Raw genomic sequence first — 19,742 nt, forward strand, 5'->3', positions numbered from 1 at the left:
TTCTTTCATGTCTAGTTGGCTTAACCACTATTGGATATTTTGTTTTATTTCGGGTCATTTCAACCTCCTGCTCATCCCACTGCCAAATTTCTGATGTATCTTTGACATGCAGGGATGCGCTTCACAGCTTCACACTGTCTGCTCCCTCCTCATCCCTGCCAGCAGCTATTGGTGCTCCTGGGGTGTTTGTCATTTGCCTATTAATTACATGCGTTGTGTCTGCCCCCATTCACTGCATTGAGTAAGTGAGCAGTAAGTCAGCAGTAACTACATAGCAGGGGAAGGTTTAGGGAGATACACAAACAGGGCTTGTGGAACAAGAAAACTGGTGGTGGTGGGGGTTGAGTGTCCTAGTATTTGTATGACAAACACCCACGGGAAAATACCTTATCTGACAACCCTCCTGTGCCTGTACTACTTTGTTAAAAGTGATAAGGAAAGGGACGTTTTTGATCTTACTGCCCTTTACTGAATATCTTGTCAGAGTAAAGCTAGAGAAATCATTGGACAGGGACAGAGTAAATTCTTTAAATGTCAACTAACGTTTCTACCCTTTATGCTTATGTAAGAAAATCAACAGCGTAAGTGCTGACACCATTACTTTAAAGATAATTACTTAAAAATATTCAAGTTATATGTTCTAATTAGCTGCTTATTGTAAGGGAGAATGTTGAGGTTGACAAAGGGCTGAGTTTATGTACTGTTTTTTGGAGCAGCGCAGAGCGGTTCATTGTGATGATTGGAAAGGGCTTTTTTTTTTTTTTTTACATGGGAAACTAATTGTTTTGACAATAATTTAGCAGGAATTAGGCCAAGAAAAAGTTTGGATGGCCCTTTAGTGATTAATTGCCCATTCCCAGTCATTCATCATACATTTTTCTCCCTACTTGTGGTACTTACATAATGTCTGGTTCTGATTTATGTACTCTGAAGAGGCAGCCTGGAATGGTGATCTGAGTACTGTGTGTGTGTGTGTGTGTGTGTGTGTGTGTGTGTGTGTGCTCACGTGCATGTGTAGGAAAGAGAGGGAAGTGAAAAAAAAAAAACACTTGAATGAGGACAAGTGAGAGGTTTGATGGACAGTGACTTGTTTTCACTTTTTAATTTTGAAGAAAAATCAAAATATTTGACATGCTATAATTTGGGCCAATTTTAGGCAATAAATGTCCTAAAATATTATAAACAAAACTCTGTCATGGAAAAATAAGTTATCTATCATGAGCCATTCAACTACTTGGTAACCACTCCTTTTTTCTTTTTTTTTTCTTTTTGTCAGTATTAGAGAAGACACCTTTTGGTAAAAACCAGGTTTACCCTCAATGACCTGTTAAGTCGCTTGTGCTCATTTTCATAATTTTTTTTTTTAATAAATGGAAGTGTGTATATCTTAATTCCCTCTACCTATTTTGCCCATCCACCCAGCCCCTTCCTTTCTGGTAACCACCAACTTTGTTTTCTGTATTTAAGAGTCTGTTTCATTGTTCATTTGTTTTGTGTTTTAGATTCCACATATAAATGAAATACAATATTTGTCCTTCTCTGACTATCTCACTTAGCATAATATCCTCTAGGTCCATCCTTGGTGCAAATGGCCAGATCTTATTCCTGTTTACGGATGAGTAATATTCCAGTGTATATACATATACCACATCTTTATCCATTTATCTGTGGATAGACACTTAGGTTGGTTTGATATCTTGGCTATTATACATAATGCTGCAGTAGACATAGGGGTGCATATATCCTTTCAAATTACTGTTTTCATTTTCTTCGGTAAATAGCCAGTAGTGGAACTACTGGTATTTCTATTTTAATTGTTCGAGGAACCTCCATATTGTTTTCCACAGTGGCTGTACCACTGCATTCCCCGCCAACAATGCACAAAAATTACCTTCTTTCCCTACCCTTGCCAACATTTGTTATTTCTTGTCTTTTGATCCTCTCATTCTGGCAGGTATAAGGTGATATCTCATTGGATTTTGATTTACGTTTCCCTGATGATGAGTGATGTTGAGCATCTTTTCATGTATACTTTGGCTATCTGTAAGTCTTCTTTGGAAAAATGCCTACTCAGGTCCTCTGCCCATTTTTTTTTTTTTACTGGATTATGTATTTTTTGGTTGTTGTTGAATTGTAGAAGTTATATTTTAGATTATTGACCTGTTATCCAATATATAATTTACAAATATCTTCTCCCATTCAATAGGTTGCCTTTTCATTTTGTTGATGGTTTCCTTTGCTGTGCAAAAGCTTTTTATTTGATGTAGTTCCAATAGTTTATTTTTGCTTTTGTTTCCCTTGGCCTGAGAAGTCAGGTCCAGAAAAATGTTGCTAGGGCTGATGTCCAAGAGATTACTGCCTGTGTTTTTTTTCTAGGATTTTTATGGTTTTAGGCCTTCAATTGATTTTATTTTTGTGTATGGTGTAAGAAAGTGGCCTAGTTTCATTCTTTGCACGTAGCTGTCCAGTTTTCGCAGCACTGTTTGTGGGGGGACTGTCTTTTCTTCATTGTATACTCTTGCCTCCTTTGTTGTAAATTAATTGACCATATAAGTATGGGATTGTTTCTGGGCTATCATGTTCCATTGATCTGTGTGTGTTTTTGTCCCACTACCATACTATTTTGATTACCATAGCTTTGTAGTATATCTTGAAGTTTGGGATTTTGATACCTCCCTGCTTTGTTCTTCTTTCTCAAGATTGCTTTGGCTATTTGGAGTCTTTTGTGGTTCCATATAAACTATGATTATTTGTCCTAGTTCTGTGAAAAATACTACTGGTATTTTGATAGGGATTGCATTGGGTGATATGGATATTTTATCTCTCCATTTGTGTCTTCAGTTTCTTTCATTAGTGTCTTACTGTTTTCAGAGTACAGGTCTTTCACCTTTTTGGCTAAATTTATTCCAAGATATTTTATTGTAATATTCCTTTAAAATTATTAAGGAACTCTAATTTGAAAGTATACTTAAGATCACTTTCTTGGCAGTCTCAAAGCTTTAAGCCTAGACATTGTGGTGTTTTAACGGGAACAAATCCCTCCCCCTCTGCACCCCCGTTTTCTGCACTTGATAGCAAGCATGATGGTCAGATTTGTTACAGTAGTAATTAAGCGCTGGAAGAAATGGGACACTGGCCCCATGCAGATTGTGCCTTTGCTTGGATCAACTGGCACTGAAGGTGTCTTTTTCCCTTTTCAGGCTTCAGGCTGTGATGGGTCGGAGATTCCGGACGAAGTGAAGCTGATCGGGTTTGCCCAGTTGAGTGTCAGCTGATGTATGTCCCTTGACATCTCCCCCTGATCTGTCATGCCCCCACCTCACACCATTTCCCTCGATCTTCCTCCCCCACCCCTACTCCCTCCACCTCACTCCCAATTCCCACAAAATCAGAAGATTGTGAAGAGTCTGGCTTCAGTGACATGGGATAAAAAGGAATTTTTTTAAACTTACAACACTCCGAGTTCTGCTTTATTCTCTAGCAATCCACAGTATGAGAACAAGCAAATGCCACAGCTGCACGACTGTTGCTAATTTTTCCAAAAGCTATTTAATATTCTTAGCAATCAATTCGGATATCCCTTAAGTGAAAAGAATCTGAAATACACTCAGGTGGTCCTATTTATTGGCAACAAAAGGAATTTTTTCTATCAGAAGCCTATTTCCTCTTTCATTGTTGTTCTTTCTGTTCTACTTTAATTGTACATCTGACAATACTGCCTCTTTTATGTTGTATTTAGAAATTAATATACTTATAAAATTAAGATTTATTAGCCAAACTTGAATTCTAGTTTTAAAACTGACTGTGAATTTTATTTTTCATATATTTATGCATTACACACCTTAGCTATAAGAAGAAAAGTTTTTGATTATATGCTTCTTGCAGTTAATCTCTTGTTATTTAAACAAAAAAAATTCAGGTCTATCTTTGGAGTATTTATAACTTTTGATTTTTGAAATGACTGAATTAGGAACTTAGATGCTTATTCTTTTGGTTTGTTTGCCTAAAAACCAATCCACAATCTGATTGTCTCTTGGGAGAGGGAGGTGCCTTGCAAACTTTCATATTAGAATGTGCCTGAGGCTGCTTTACTCTGGAATAGTCTCAGATCTAAAACTTCCTCTACATAAAGTGGCATATGTAAGTTTTGCTTCATTGGAACATATAGAATGCTATATAAAATGTTGCCATTCTATTAGACTGCTAATTATGTACCCATCTCTGATTTGACTTCTCTGTGATAGGATTTGTTATTCCAAAGGTGATAAACTTGAAGATACCAGAATCTGAGTTTTACTTGAAATTCTGCAGAATACCCAGATGGAGTGAAAAATAGAAAGGGTTTTTGTGCAATGACTAAAAAAAGGTAAAATGCTGTTAAGTTTCGAGAATAAATACTTTCACGTTTCGAGAATAAATACTTTCACCCAAGTAGCCCTCTGCTTGACTATATATTAAGGAATAGTAAACCTTAGGATTTTCAAAATTGGAGTCTAAACTTTCAGGGAGGTGGGCTCCCAGGATGGTACCATTGCTCTTTCCTAGCTAACCCTAGATATGGCAGCTCTTTAATGTACTTTAAAAAGCAAATATATATTACTAAGGAAAGAAAAGTTATTTATAATTGCCTTGTCATAATTGTTAAGGTGTTCTAGAGCCATTTGCATACAACTTAATGTAATTTCATTCCATTCTATTGTTTACACAACAATTACTCAAAGATGACTGCAAAGGTAAAAGGAAAATAAAAGTGTATTGCACAAAGAGATGGTGTCACATGGTTTCTTCCTCCTTCAGGTAGCACCTGCATGGCAGCAGTGAGATTTAGCACTTCCATGCCTCCCAAGTACTAAGGAGGGAAAAGTGCCCTTAAGGGAACAAGGCATCCATTCAGTCTGAGAATCAGGTTTGACAATTATTCACACTCCATGTAGTAGGGCCACCGGGAACAAGAGCAAAAAAATTCCTTACAGCGAATTCATTTTAGCCCTGAGGCTTGGAGTGGTTAAGTGACTTTTCCAGGGCCCTTCACAAAGCTACTTACAGAACTGGTCTCCCAAGGCCCTGGTTCTGCTATTCAGAGCATGTTCTTAACACTCTGTACAACTTGTAGACGAAAATAGTATAAGACCCTCATCTTCTGAGAGAGTCAAACATACCTGAATAACTGGAGGACCTTGTTTTGCAACATAGTGATAAGTATCATATAATATCTGTTTAATGTATGTCCATAGTCCCACATCTTCACTGCTAGCATTTGAGAGAGTTTATATACATCCATACAATAGGATAAAGATTTTTTTAATGAGAAAATTAGGATGAGAACTGGTTAACAGTATGAATGCAAGGGTCAAGTTCATGCAAAGAGGTGTCTGCGTACAGCCCACTCGTTTTTTTTTCCTTTCTAAAGTTAGGAGAAATACAGTTTTTCCTAGTACTAAAGCCTGCAATGAATTTTTCTCTAGGCAGTTACATTTAGGTATTCAGAAACTTCAAAACTCTCCGAACAGCCCTACAAATACATAGTTACATTTTGAACACTTACCTTTTGTAGTGCTTTCAGCAGATGCTCAGAGTCATGTGATAGGAAGTGCCAGTACCAGTCAGCAAGGAGCTGAGAGCATAGTCCAAGCAGTTACCGTCACTTGTGCTCTAGAAAGACACAGTAATCAAACTGTCTAAAAGGAACGAGTGCACTGTATGACCACGACTGTTTCTCTTAGCCAAGCTTTTGAGGAAAGAGGACATACAGCAATGAAGCATTCAAGGACCCAAGCTCCACTGAACACATATGTCGTATTATTTGGATAGATTCATATGCCTTGACAAACAGGTGGGTTCACAGCCTCTTAGGAAAATCAAGGCACCCACATCTCATACCTAAATACACACAAAAACTTTTTAACATCAGTGTGCCTCTATTATGGTCAACTTGTAAAGCTGTAGTAATAGAAGCAAGCTCCCTTTTATCTCATTTGAACTCCCAATGTATTGTCCTTGTGTGAGAAAAATGGTTTTCTGCATTTAAAACAACTTTTAGAGATCCTTATAAGTCATGTGTGATAAAAATTTCTTATTTTTCCAGGAAAAAAAAGTAGCCTTTAGTTCCCCACGTGTTCCATATCTTATGTGCTGGTAAACATGGTGGATGGCCCCCACGTCTGAGTAGGGTCAGGTAGTAGTCTTTAGACGAAGACCCAAGAATTCCCTCAAAAAAATATTCCTACATACAATGATGTTGGCATGTAAAATTTTCCTATTAGGAATTTTCATTCACTCATTTTCACTAATGCACCTACAGTCTATTTAGTTTTAAGCAATATACCTCCCGGGTGAACCCTCCAAGGTAAATTACAGAGATGGTGAATATAAGCCCAATTCATGTTGGAGGGCTTCTGCCAAAACTTGGGATTTGCATTCGACAGTAAACGATCTTTTGTTTTTTCTTGGAAGTACATTTGATAACAGAAGCTGTTGCTTAGTGAGGCCCACTGAGGTTGTGACAGTAAAATCATATCAACTTAAAATGTTACCAATTTCTTATAACTGAAAACATGCTTCTAATTCACCCAAAAGTGGCCTTTATACAATTATGATTCCACTTAAAGGGAACCCAGATATACCTGTTTTTCTGCTGTACATATTTATATTGCCAAATCCTAGCTAAGAACGCTGACTCTCACCAGGATATTTAGGGGTAGTGTGAATATAAGTAGGGTGCCACGGTGGGTGGTACTAGAACATTCCCCCTCAGGACTGGAATGTCCCAGCCTGGAAGTACACGCTGCTTTCCAGGGTTCTAAGTTTCAAGAGGTCTATTACAAGGCCTAACAGCCATAAACAAATGGCTTTCAAGTGATAATTTCCATTGTGTATCTTCATGAACTAAAAATTCAAGTATAATGAGTTTGATTATAAGTGAGTGTTACCTTTAGGCTAATGCAACACTGCCTGGAGTTTGGTGCTTGGGATGTGCACTCTCAGGAATAATAGAAATATTTAAGGCATGTAACTGGTGCAGACAGTAAGAAAATATGTTTAAAATGATAAAGTGACTCACTCCCTCAGTATATCGATTAACACCCAAACCACCACCAAAAATGAGGGAGCTGGCACTCCACTGGAAAAGACAAGGCATTAAAAAATGGTCAAAAGTACCTGTTTCCAGGGGCATCCGGATGGCTCAGTCGGTTGAGCATCTGACTCGATTCCAGCTCAAGTCATGCGTGATCTCATAGTTCATGGGTTCAAGCCCCACAACCAGCTGTGTGCTGATGGCACAGAGCCTGCTTGGGATTCTCTCTCCCCCTCTCTTTGCCACGTTCCAGCTCTTGCTTGCTCGCACACGTGCTGTCTCTCTGAATAAATAAACATTAAAAAAAAAAAATACCTGTTTGCAAAATGTCCCAGTGGTTGCCCAGCTGATATTATGCCACGGAGAAAAATGCATGGTCAAATAACAGTGATGTCCTTTTATCTGCCTTCTTTTGCCTTGCTCACCAAACCTAGCTGGGTAGTTTGGGTATCTAAGAACAGTGAAGAAAATCCACATGATTAAATTATCAGCCACTGTGCATCCTGTGCCAAACCAACGGATACTGTTTTCTAATCGAGCATCCCCAGGTGGAAACACGAAGACACATAAAACTTCCGCCTACATGAGTTATAGCATACAGAATATCATTAGCTGAAGTTTGTTGAGCCCTTATAATTTAGCTCATAACTCATCAAAGGGCAAGAAATGTTATTAAAAGTTACAATCTTACTCTATTGTTATTTGAATTTGCTACAGAATGATGAAAGGGCAGTAATAGAATAATCATTCCTAGAGTGTACTTATCCCTCATGTAGAAAACCGTCTTAAGAAACCAAGACTTGTAATTTATCACAGAGGAAACTGGCTTACTTTCTAGATATAATATTCAGTAAAATAGCAGGCCCGTAATCTGCGAGGAGGGAGGATAGTGTGCTTCTTTACAAAATGGTATAGACGATACTCTGGTCCAGCCTTCACCCAGATGAATAATTTGGTGTTGAACAATTCTGGCAGCACTTAGATGTGTTAAGTAACATAAAGTTCAAAATGAATGGTGATCAGAGGAAGGTTGTGTGTATACTCAGGTAGATTTTTCACATACCTCAGTCTTTTTTTTCTCCTCTCCAAACTCAAGGGGATTCTGAAAAAGGAAACAGAATCAAAATGAAACAGATGATTGAGGAAGTATGGTACTGAAATGCCAAGCACTGTTCATACATGTTATTGGAAAACCCTGACTTCAGATCCAGCACTATTTTCCCATGTTCTAGAACATTGTAATGAAGCTTAGCTGTATACAATATCAAATCTGATTCACAGTAGTCCTGTGATAATGTTTATATGTACACTGAGTCACAACGGAAGATCTAATTCTTATTGAGGTTGAGGATTGTAGCCAGTAAAAGTTTGAAAGCCACTCCTTTAAGCCATTTTGAATTTTTTTTTTTTATTCTTGCAGCCAAAAGCAGTCACTTTGCTAAGTACTTTACATCTTCTCATTTAATCTTAAAAACTCTGTTGGCTAGGTTTTATTACACCACGTTAAAGATGAGAGAACTAAGCCTTAGAAGGACTAAGATGCCCAAGCTAACACAGTGTCAAATATGAGGCAGGACTTGGAATGTAGGTAAATCTGGTTCTAAAGCCCCCACTCTCAATCATATCAGACAGCCTCCCTACATGATACAAGCACATACGTTATTGCAGGCTTTCTCTGGACCATGCGCTAAACCAAAGACTTCCTACCTCACCTTGCTTAAGCCTCTCAACAACTCTGGGAAATTGGTTTCATTATCTGCATGTTACAGATGAGGAAATAGATGTACACAGGTCTTAAGTAACTTCTCCAAGGTCAGTAGGTAACAGGGACTGAACGCAAGTCAGGAGGACTCCAGAACATTTCCACTGTACCTTAGAGAGCTGCCTCTCTTCAGGGCCTATCCAGATTTTGTGGGGCCTGAAATTTCTACGATTAAGGGTAGGGAACTCTAAGTTTGGGTGCAAAGTTACTTGTGGCAAATAGATACCGAGTTTTGCAAGGGGCCCTGACCATTACTCCTGGTAACTCTGCCACCAGGTCACAGATGTTGCATCTGCTTTTCAATTCATGATTCATATTAGAACTTGTATATTCATCAGAATCTTTTGTGATGTGGCTTCCAAATCTAGGAAGGGAAGTAATTTTTCCAAGATCAAAGAACGCGAGATGGTAGTTTGAGAAGGGACAGTTTCAGCCTGATTATTTTAAGTGCCTTTAAAAAAATAATTAAATTCCAATGTAAACAAAAGAAAAACCAATCACATTCCTTAGTAATAAAATATAAAACCAATGTACCTTCTGCTCAGGCTTTGTTGCCAACTGTCAGTGTGACCTCACCCAAGTTCTGTTTCACTCCACTAAGCCTCAGTGTACTCATTTTTAGATTGAGGGGGATTAATTAGTTGATTATTAACTTCCTTTCCAACATGAACATTCTAGAGGCCTAATTGAGCAGAGGAATGAATAAACTGGTTGCTGCTTGCCTGTAGTGGTCCATCCATTCAGCTGTACAGTCGAGCTGTTGGTGAATTGAGTTTTAGAAATTCTAATCAGGTAATTAGGAAAGAGTTGGTGGTACAGGGAGAGTCAGGTTCAAACTACTTCAAGTTAAAAAGATGGGTATGTTAATTAGCTTGACTATTTCACAATCTATATGTATATTGAAACATCAGGTTGTACACCTTAAATATATATTGTTTTTATTTCTCAATTATGCCTGTGGACACGGTCTTAAGAGAGGTAAAATATTTCTACTTTATGGCTATCCCCTAAGCACCTAGTACTTCACAGGGCCCGTTCCACCAAGCTCTTTCTTTCCTCATAGAGCTCCTGTTACAAGAGGAAAGGAGAGGTGAGGAGAGAGACACCTGACCGACCATCCTACCCACTCATACTGCCTGCCACGTGTGGGTAAAAGCAGCCACAGCGTCCCTGTTGACTCCTATGAGCTAAGTCAAAACCAAAATCTTAGAAATCGCATATCCCTATTATTTCTAGCATTTTTGTTTTATAGTTAAAGATTAAAATTATTAAAAATAGTTAACATTACTAAAAATAGTGACCACAGAGTACCTACCTTATTCCAACTGCTTTTCATATGTATTATCTCTTAATCTTATTATAACTATGCAGGGGCGCCTGGTGGCTCAGTCAGTTGAGCGTCCGACTTCGGCTCAGGTCACGATCTCATGGTTTGTGAGTTCGGGCCCCCGTGTCAGGCTCTGTGATGACAGCTTGGAACCGGGAGCCTACTTCTGATTCTGTGTCTCCCTCTCTCTCTGTTCCTCCCCTGCTCACACTCTGTCTCTCTCTCAAATAAGTAAAGATTTTAAAAAATTTAAAAAAAAATAACTATGCAAAGCAGGTATGCCTGTGTCTAAATTACAGATGAAATGAAGTTCAGAGAAGTAACTTATCCAAGATCAACAAGTGAATGGCAGTCCTAGAATTTGAATTCACATGTATCTTCCTACTATACCACATTGTCACCCAGTTAAATGCATCGTCCCTATATTTATTATAATATAGTATTATGTATTATATATAATTAAAAAATAGATTATTTAATTGCCTTCCAATCAACCAATAAGCTGCTTACAGGAACAGTTTCAAAGGAAACTTGGTAATGTTGTCTGGTACAGACCCTTACTGAATATGTGTTGAGAAATACAATATAACTTGCAAGAATAAAAAATCCATTAGGAGACATGTCTTGTTGAAAAACAATGACTACAATCAGACCAGCAAAGAATCCGGGCATAAAAATTGCAAATGGTAGTTACAGGGTGATCAAGAAAAGGACAGTCTGAGTGGCGACGTTTTCAGCTGTTCCTCTGTTGGCAGCCTTTCAAACCCACACGACTACTAAATGCATTAGTATTAGGAAGACTGTGATAACACTACAGTCAGCTGTGTAAAATGAATTTAAGAGTGACTGGCAGATAAGTAGACTTGAAGTAGCAAATTGCTGAAAAGATCATCTCGGAACTGTGAAGCAGAATGATACTTTGGTGTGGGTTAAAAGAGAAAGAGTTGACATGTCCATCACAAGAGCCACCTTGAGGATCAGTCAAGTACTTCAACTTCTCAGAACCAGCATGGTATAGAATAAGGTTCAGTGTCTCATTGAAGTATCACCTGGACAATGCTCACTACCATAAAATTCACCTTGAGTCTAAATCCTTTCTATTCCTCACTTTATTAGCTCTTTGCCCTTAATCAGAAAGATAGGAGACTTGTATTTAAGCAATAGTATAATGCTGGGCTCTTTGTGGCAAGCCCTGTAGATTTCAGGTAATAGTTTGGTATTGCCTCTTTAAAAGAGTGTCATCAATGTCTGTGCTCCATTTGTGCAGGGAGACTTTGCATTTGGTCGCTGAGCCTCAGTATTTTACAGCACAGCATTCTAGACACCCCGATCAATTAGACACTTATGAAGGGAGCTAAACCATGAAAATAAGAACTCTGTGACATTTTATTAACAGCCATATATGGAAGACTTAGCTTAGGGAAACTGTGCAATAATTGAATGAATGGATGAATGCTATGTTTATACAATTCCCTCACATTTAGACTGAGTATACTTTTTAAAAGATCACAGGATTTCAGAAATCATCTGTTTTAATCTCCCGGCAATCTTTCTTGGAACCCAGGCTTTCTAACTCCCAGCCTTGTGTTTTTTGTGCTCTGCAAAGAAATTCCCTTACTATTAAGGAAGAAATATCATACAAATATGAAACCAGTTTTTTGAGTCGGGTAAATGTGTTTCTGAAGGTTTTAATCTTAAAATATTTTAAATGTAGATGATCCCCAAAATATCATCCACAGAGACAACAGGTCAAGAATAACCACAATGAGTATACAAGGAGATTTGATATATAAACAAAGTTTCATCAAATCACCTTGAAACCCTTAGCTGCAGAAAAATGATTAATTTTCAACAATGACTGAGCCAGGGAAGCTTATCTACTCCTGTGTTCTCTGATGAAGACAGCTAAGGCTCCATATTCATTCTCTGTTCTTGAGTTTGCAATTGATATCTATGAGGTGGCCATATTTGGAAAGTCAACCTCAAAAGAGCCCTTTGACTAAAGCCCATTCAAAATGATGGAGAGCCAGGTACTTGACTATGAGGACATTTTCTTCAAATACATTGTTAAAAGAGCATCATTTGGGGGCACCTGAGTGGCTCAGCTGGTTGAACAGCTGACTCTTGATTTTGGCTCAGGTCATGATCCCAGGGTTGCAGGATCAAGTCACAAATTGGGCTCCGCACTGAGCATGGAGCCTGCTTGGGATTCCCTCTCTCTCCCTCTGCCCCTCTTCCCCAGTCGTGCGCTCACTTTCTAAGATAAAAAAGTAGACAAAAATAGAGCAGCATTTTGTCCACCTAACTCAAAACACAGGAGGATAAGGGTGTAGTTGTCAATAATTTTTATAGCTTCTTATGTAAATATGAAGCTTTATATTACCTCACATAGGTCTTAAGAAAATACAATCAGTACCTGGTCTACAAAAAAAATTCTTATGTACAAATTGAATCATCTGTCTCCTTTCTCAATGCATATCTTCTACCAAAGACCCCCCTGCTGTGCTGGTAGTAGAGATAGAGAGCTGTGGGTCTCTTAAGTTGTTTGGTTCCCCAGCACCTCCACAATCTCCTCTACTACTTTACTCTGCTCTCTCAACTTCAGTCATTCCCAACTTCCTTGTTGCCTTTTAAACACGTCAGTCACTGCTTTAGTTACTCTTTCAAGACAGTCTTCTTCCAGTTCTTCTTAGCTAATTTCTTCTCCAAGTTTTTGCATAAGTGTTACTTTTCCAATGAGGCCTCCCTGAGCTTTGTATTTAAAATTGAAACCTTCAAGAGGTGGTCCAAGATGGTGGCATAGGAAGACCCTGAACTCACCTCCTTTACAAACACACCAATCTTCACCTATATATTGAGCACTTCCTCCTGAAGAACTGAGGGCTTATTGAACAGCATAAAAAAACAAATGATACGTTCTCCTGTGGACCTGCCCCCTCCAACCTGGCCTCAGTAGGAGTTTTCTAAAGTGGCTCCAGGTCCCCTCCCACAGTGGACCAGCACAAACCTTGCTAACACCATGTACCTGCACATTTTCCTGCAGACCTGCCCCCCAACATGCCCTCAGCATCAGTCCATCCAAAATGGCACCACAAGTGTGGCAGTGTGCAAGCAGCCCTGACAGGGGTCAGCACCACCCCAAAGTGACTCTTGCCCCATGGAGAGGACACAAAAACCACATATGCCAGTTCATCTATGGCCCCAGAGTGGGCTGATTGCAGACATCTGCTCTGACTGCATTCCCTACCCACCAACAAACGCTTCTCAGGGACAACACAGGGAGAAAACCCCGTAGCTTGTTGCTACTGCAGCCCTGCCAAATGCCTGGTCTGACCAAAGCTAAGCCCAAAGCGGCCCAAGACTGGCCCACTAATAACACAGGGACAAAGCCTTGCCCACAGGGTGAGCCAGTGCAGACACTAGACTTAAGGGAAATGTGGCTCAGCCGCAACAGTAGGGATATGCAAACATATAGGAGATACCCCTGAAGTGCCAGGTTCTGGTGAACAGGACTTCTTCATAAGGCCACTACATACAAGAGCAGGAAATGTAGCCAACTTTCCAAGCACATAGAAATAGACATAAGGGGGCAAAATAAGGAGACAGAGGAATATGTCCCAAATGAAAGAACAGGACAAAGTAACAGCAAGAGAGGTAAGCAAAATGGAGACAAGTAACATCACTGGGACTTGAGAAGAGTAGAGGACCTTAGTGAGTCCCTCAATAAACATAGAAAACATAAAAAGGAACCAATCAGAGATGAAGAACTTAATAACTGAAATTAAAAATACACTAGAGGGAATAAGTAGACTAGAAGAAGCAGAAGAACAGACCAGAGACCTGGAGGACAGAGTAATGGAAAACAAGCTCAACAGGAGAAAGAAAAAAGACTTAAGAAGAACTGAGAGGGGAACTGAGCAACATCATCAAGTGCAGTGACATTTGCACTACAGGGATCCCAGAAGGAGAACACAGGAGAAAGGGGGCAGACATTCTATCTGAAGAAAAATAGCCAAAAGCTATCTGAATCTGGGGAAGGAAACAGAAATCCAGAACTGGGAGCCAGAGAGCCCCAACAAAATAAACCCAGTGAGGTCCACACAAACGCACATTGGAATTAAAATGGCAAAAAGTAGTGATACGGAGAATTTTAAAAGCAACAATAGAAAAGAAAAAGGGGAGTGCCCTGATGGTTCAGTCAGGCATCCGACACTTGATTTCAGCTCAGGTCATGATCTCAGTGGTTCATGCAATCAAGCCCCACATCAGGATCTGTGCTGACAGCGAGGAGCCTGCCTGAGGTTCTCTCCACCCCTCCCCTTTCCCCACTCATGCATTTCCTCTTTCAAATAAATAAACTTTTAAGAAGAAAAGGAAAATAGTTACATACAAGGGAAACCCCAGAAGGCAATCAGCTGAGTTTTTAGCAGAAACTTTGCAGGCAGAAGGGAGTGGCATGATATATTCAGTGCTGAAAGAAAAAAACCTGCAAACAAGCATACTTTATCAAGCAAGGCTAATATTTAGAATAGAAGGAGAGCTAAATAGTTTTCCAAACAAAAGTTAAAGGAATTCATCACCATTAAACAAGCCTTACAAGACATATTACAGGGTACTCTGTTAATGGAAAGGAAAGACCATAAGCAGAAGTAAGGAAAGTAGGAAGCACAAAAGCAGTAAAATTAAATATATCTATATAAAAAATCAGTCAAGGGGTTCACAACATAAAAGGATGTAAAGTATGACACCATACACCTAAAATGTGGTATGGGGTAGGGAAGTAAAAGTTTAGTTCAAACTAGAGCGACCATCAACTTAATATAGACTGCTATATGCATAAGATGTTATATATAAACCTAATGGCAACCACAAATCAAAAATCAGTAATAGATTTGTAAAAAATAAAGAGAAAGGAATCCAAGTATATCACTAAAGAAATCCAGAAAACTGTGAGAGAAGAGAGCAAAAGAATAAAGGAACAGACAAGAACTACATAAAACAAGTAACAAAACTGCAGTAAGTGCATACCTACCCATAATTACTTTGGATGTAAATGGACTAAACACTCCAATCAAAAGACATAGGGTGACAGGATGGATGGATGGAAGGAAGGAAGGAAGGAAGGAAGGAAGGAAGGAAGGAAGAAGGGAGGGAGGGAGGAAGGAAGGAAGGAAGGAAGAAGGAAAGAAAAGAAAGGAAGGAAGGAAGAAAGAAAGAAAGAAAAAGAAAAAAAAGAAAGAAAAGAAAAGAAAAAACAAAAGAATAAGACCCACCAGTATGCTGCTTATAAGAGACTCATTTCAGACCTAAAGACACATGCAGATTGAAAGTGAAGGGACGGAAATGCATTTATCATGCAAACGAAAGTGAAAAGAAAGCCAGGGTAGCAATACTTCTATCAGACAAAATAGACTTTAAAACAAAGACTGTAGTAAAAGACAAATAGGGACACTATATAATCATAAAGGGAACAATCCAACAAGAAGATAAAACAATTGTAAATACTTATGCACCCAACATGGAGTGCCCAAATATATAAAGCAGTTAATAACAGACGTAAAACGAGTAATCAATAGTAATACAAAATAATAGGGCATAACATCCCACTTAAATCATTCAAACAGAAAATCAATAAGGAAACAGTGGCTTTGAATGACACATGGGACCAGATGGATTCAACAGACATATTCAGAACATACCATCCTAAAACAATACACATTCTTTTCACATGCACATGGAACATTCTCCGGAATAGATGACATGTTAGGCCACAAAACAAGTCTCAACAAATTCAAAAAGACTGCAGTCACACCATGCATCTTTTCCAACTATAATTCTGTGAAACTAGAAATTAACCACAAGAAAGAACACAAATACATGGAACTTGAATAATATATTACTAAGCAATTAATGGGTCAACCAAGAAATTAAAGTGGAAATCCCAAAACACATGGGGACAAATGAAAATGGAAACACAATGGTCCAAAAGTCTTTGAGATGTAGCAAAAGTGGTTCTAAGAAGGATATATATAGCAATACAGTCCTGCCCCAAGAATTAGAAAAAAAAGCTCAACCTAACCTTACACTTAAAAGAGCTAGAAATAAAAAAGAAAGAAATAGAATCCAAAATCAGTAGAAGGAAAGAAATAATAAAGATTAGAGCAGAAATAATTGATATAGAAACTAAAAATAGAGACCAGATCAATGAAACCAAAAGACAGTTCTTTGAAAAGATCAACAAAATTAATAAACCTTGAGCCAGACTCATGAAAATGAAGAGAAAAGGGACTCAAACAAAATCAGAAATGAAAGAGGAGAAATAACAACTGACACCACAGAAATACAAAGAATTATAAAAGAGTATTATGAAAAATTATATGCCAACAAATTGGACAACCTAGAAGTGGATATATTCCTATCAAAATACAACCTACCAAAATTGAAGCAGGAAGAAATATAAAATTTGAATGGGCCAATTACCAGCAGTGAAATTTAATTAGTAATTAAAAAAACAACAACAACAGCAACAGCAACAACAGTCCAGAACTGGATGGCTTCACAGGTGAATTCTACCAAACGTTTTAAAAAAATAATACCTATTTTTCTCAAAACTTTTCTAAACAATAGAAGAGGAATGAAAGCCTCCAAATTCATTCTATGAGGACAACATTACCCTGGTACCAAAACCAGATAAAGACACTACCAAAAAAGAACTATAGGCCACTGTCTGTGATGAACACAGATGCAAAAATTCTCAACAAAATATTAGCAAACTGAATGAGTCCAACAACACCTTAAAAAAGTATTCACCACGATCAAGTTGAATTCATTTCTGGGATGCAACAGTGATTCAATTTTTGCAAATTAATCAACATGGTATATATCACATCAGTAAAATAAATGATAAACCATATAACCATACTAACATTATGATTTTAAAAAAGTGAAAAAAACTGAAAGCTTTTCCCCTAAGATCAGGAATGAGACAAGGATGTCCACTCTCACCACTTGTATTCAACAAAGTATTGGAAGTCCTAGCTACAGCCATCAGTCAACAAAAAGAAATAAAAGGGATCCAGCTTGGTATGGAAGAAGTAAAACATTAACTATTTGTAAATGCCATGAAACTACATTTAGAAAATCTAAAGATTCCACCAAAAAAACTACTAGAACTGATAGATGAATTCAATAAGGTCAAAGGATATAAAATCAATATACAGAAATCCATTGTATTTCTATACACTAATAAGGAAGTAGCAGAAAGAAAAATAAGAAGTCAATCTCATTTACAATGGCACCACAAATAATAAGATACTAAGGAATAAACTTAACCAAAGGGGTGAAAGACGGGTACTCTGAAAACTGTAACGTTGATGAAAGAAATTGAAGAGGACACAAATAAATGGAAAGATATTCCATCGTTGTGGATTGGAAGAACAAATGTTGTTAAAATGTCCATTCTACCCAAAGCAATATACAAATTTAATGCAATATATAACAAAATATCAGCAGCATTTTTCACAGAACTAGAACAAATAATCCGAAAATTTGTATGGAACCACAAAAGACCCCAAGTGGCCAAAGAAATCTTGGGGAAAAAGAACAAAACTGGAGGTATCACAATTCCAGACTTCAAGCTATATTACAAAGCTATAGCTATCAAAACGGTATGGTACTGGCACAAAAATAGACATATAGATCAATGGAACAGAGTAGAGAGCCCACAAATAAATCCATAATTATATGATCAAATAGTCTTTAACAAAAGAAGCAAGGATATGCAAAAGGGAAAAGACAGTCTATTTAATAAACAACTCTGGGAACCGTGGACAGCTACATATGAAAGGATGAAACTGGACCACTTTCTTCCATCATAGACAAAAATAAATGCAAAATGGATTAAAGACCTAAATGTAAGACCTGAGACCATAAAACTCTTAACAACAACAACAACAACAACAACAACAACATATAGCTAGTAAACACTTGGACCTTGGCCCAGTAATAGTTTTCTGGACTTGTGTCCTCAGGCAACGTGGATTAAAAACATAACCTAAATATGAGATCTGAAACCATAAAAATCCTAGAAGAGAGCACAGGTAGTAATTTATTTGACATCAGCAGTCACAACATTTTTCTAGATATGTCTTTTAAAGCAAGAAAACAAAAGCAAAAATAAGTTGTTGGGACTATATCAAAATCAAAAGCTTCTATACAAGGAAACAATCAATGAAACAAAAAGACAACTTACTGAATGAGAGAAGATATTTGCAAATAGTATATCCAATAAGGGGTTAGTATCCAAAATATATAAATAACTTCTGCAACTCAATACCAAAAACCCCCAAATTATGCAATTAAAAATGAAAAGACATGAACAGACATTTCTCCCAAGAAGACACATACAAATGGCCAACAGATATATGAAAAGACCCTTACCATCACTCATCATCAGGGAAATGCAAATCAAACCACAATGAGATATCACCTCACACCTGTCAGACTGGCTAAAGTAAAAAACCCAAGAAACCACAAGTGTTGATGATGATGTGGAGTAAAAGGAACCCTCACACACTGTTGGTACGAATGCAAACTGGTGTAGCCACTATGGAAAACAATATGGAGGTTTCTAAAAAAAATAAAGATAGAATTATTTTATGACCCAATAATCCCACTACTGGGTATTTACCCAAAGACTACAAAAACACTAATTTGAAAAGATATATGTACCCCCTATGTTTATAGCAGCATTTTTTACAATAGCCAAGATATGGAAGCAGCCCAAATGTCCATTGATAGATGAATGGATAAAGAAGTGGTATATATACAACGGAATATTACTCAGCAATAAAAAAGAATGGAATCTTGTCATTTGCAAGACAATGGACTCTAGAATGGACCTAGAGTATAATGCTAAATGAAATAAACCAGTCAGAGAAAGACAATACCAGATGATTACACTCATATGCAAGATTTAAGAAACAAAACAAACCAGGGGGAAAAAAGACAAACAGAAAAACAGGTTCTTAAATATATGGAACAAACTTATGGTTACCAGAGAGGAGGTGGGTGGAAGGATGAATGAAATATGTGAAGGGGATTGAGCATACACTTATTGTGATGAGCACTGACTGATGTATAGGAACGCAAACACACACACACACACACACACACACACACACACACACACACACACAAATGATAAAGGGCCTAGAGAAAGAAGGGTAGGAGAGATGGAGACATGGTAAAAACAGGAAACACCCCTCCCCCACTGGCCCTGATGTGGGCCTGCAGTAGGAAGGGATATTACTGAGGGGCTCTTATGCAGACTCACCTGTCCTGGGGCACAGCAAAACAAAAACCAAACCAAAACAAACCAAAACAACAACAAACAGTGGTTTAGGGACCAGGGGATGATGATGGAGTAGGAGACCCCTGACTTCACCTGCTCCCATGGACATACTGAGGCAACAGCTACATATAACACAAGTCACAGTGAAAACAACATGAAGACTAGCATGGAAAAATCTTCCACAGCTAAAGATATAAAGAAGAAGTCACATCAGAAGGGTCAGAGG

General features: G+C 38.1%; 1 protein-coding gene across 2 annotated transcripts in view; it reads left to right on the forward strand.

Annotated features, from left to right (window-relative positions):
• The window catches only part of STK39 (serine/threonine kinase 39), a 310,507-nt gene extending 305,741 nt beyond the window's left edge, over positions 1-4,766 (forward strand). For both annotated transcript variants that reach the window (XM_019458489.2, XM_019458511.2), the window contains exon 18: positions 3,201-4,766. In XM_019458489.2, coding sequence (XP_019314034.1) covers positions 3,201-3,275 — 75 coding nt within the window. In that variant the 3' untranslated portion in view covers positions 3,276-4,766. The remainder of the gene's footprint in view (positions 1-3,200) is intronic.
• The last annotated feature ends 14,976 nt before the right edge of the window (positions 4,767-19,742 follow it).

This window comes from Panthera pardus, unplaced genomic scaffold, assembly GCF_024362965.1.
Source record: "Panthera pardus isolate Hobbes unplaced genomic scaffold, ASM2436296v1 HiC_scaffold_10, whole genome shotgun sequence".
Classification (NCBI taxonomy): domain Eukaryota; kingdom Metazoa; phylum Chordata; class Mammalia; order Carnivora; family Felidae; genus Panthera; species Panthera pardus.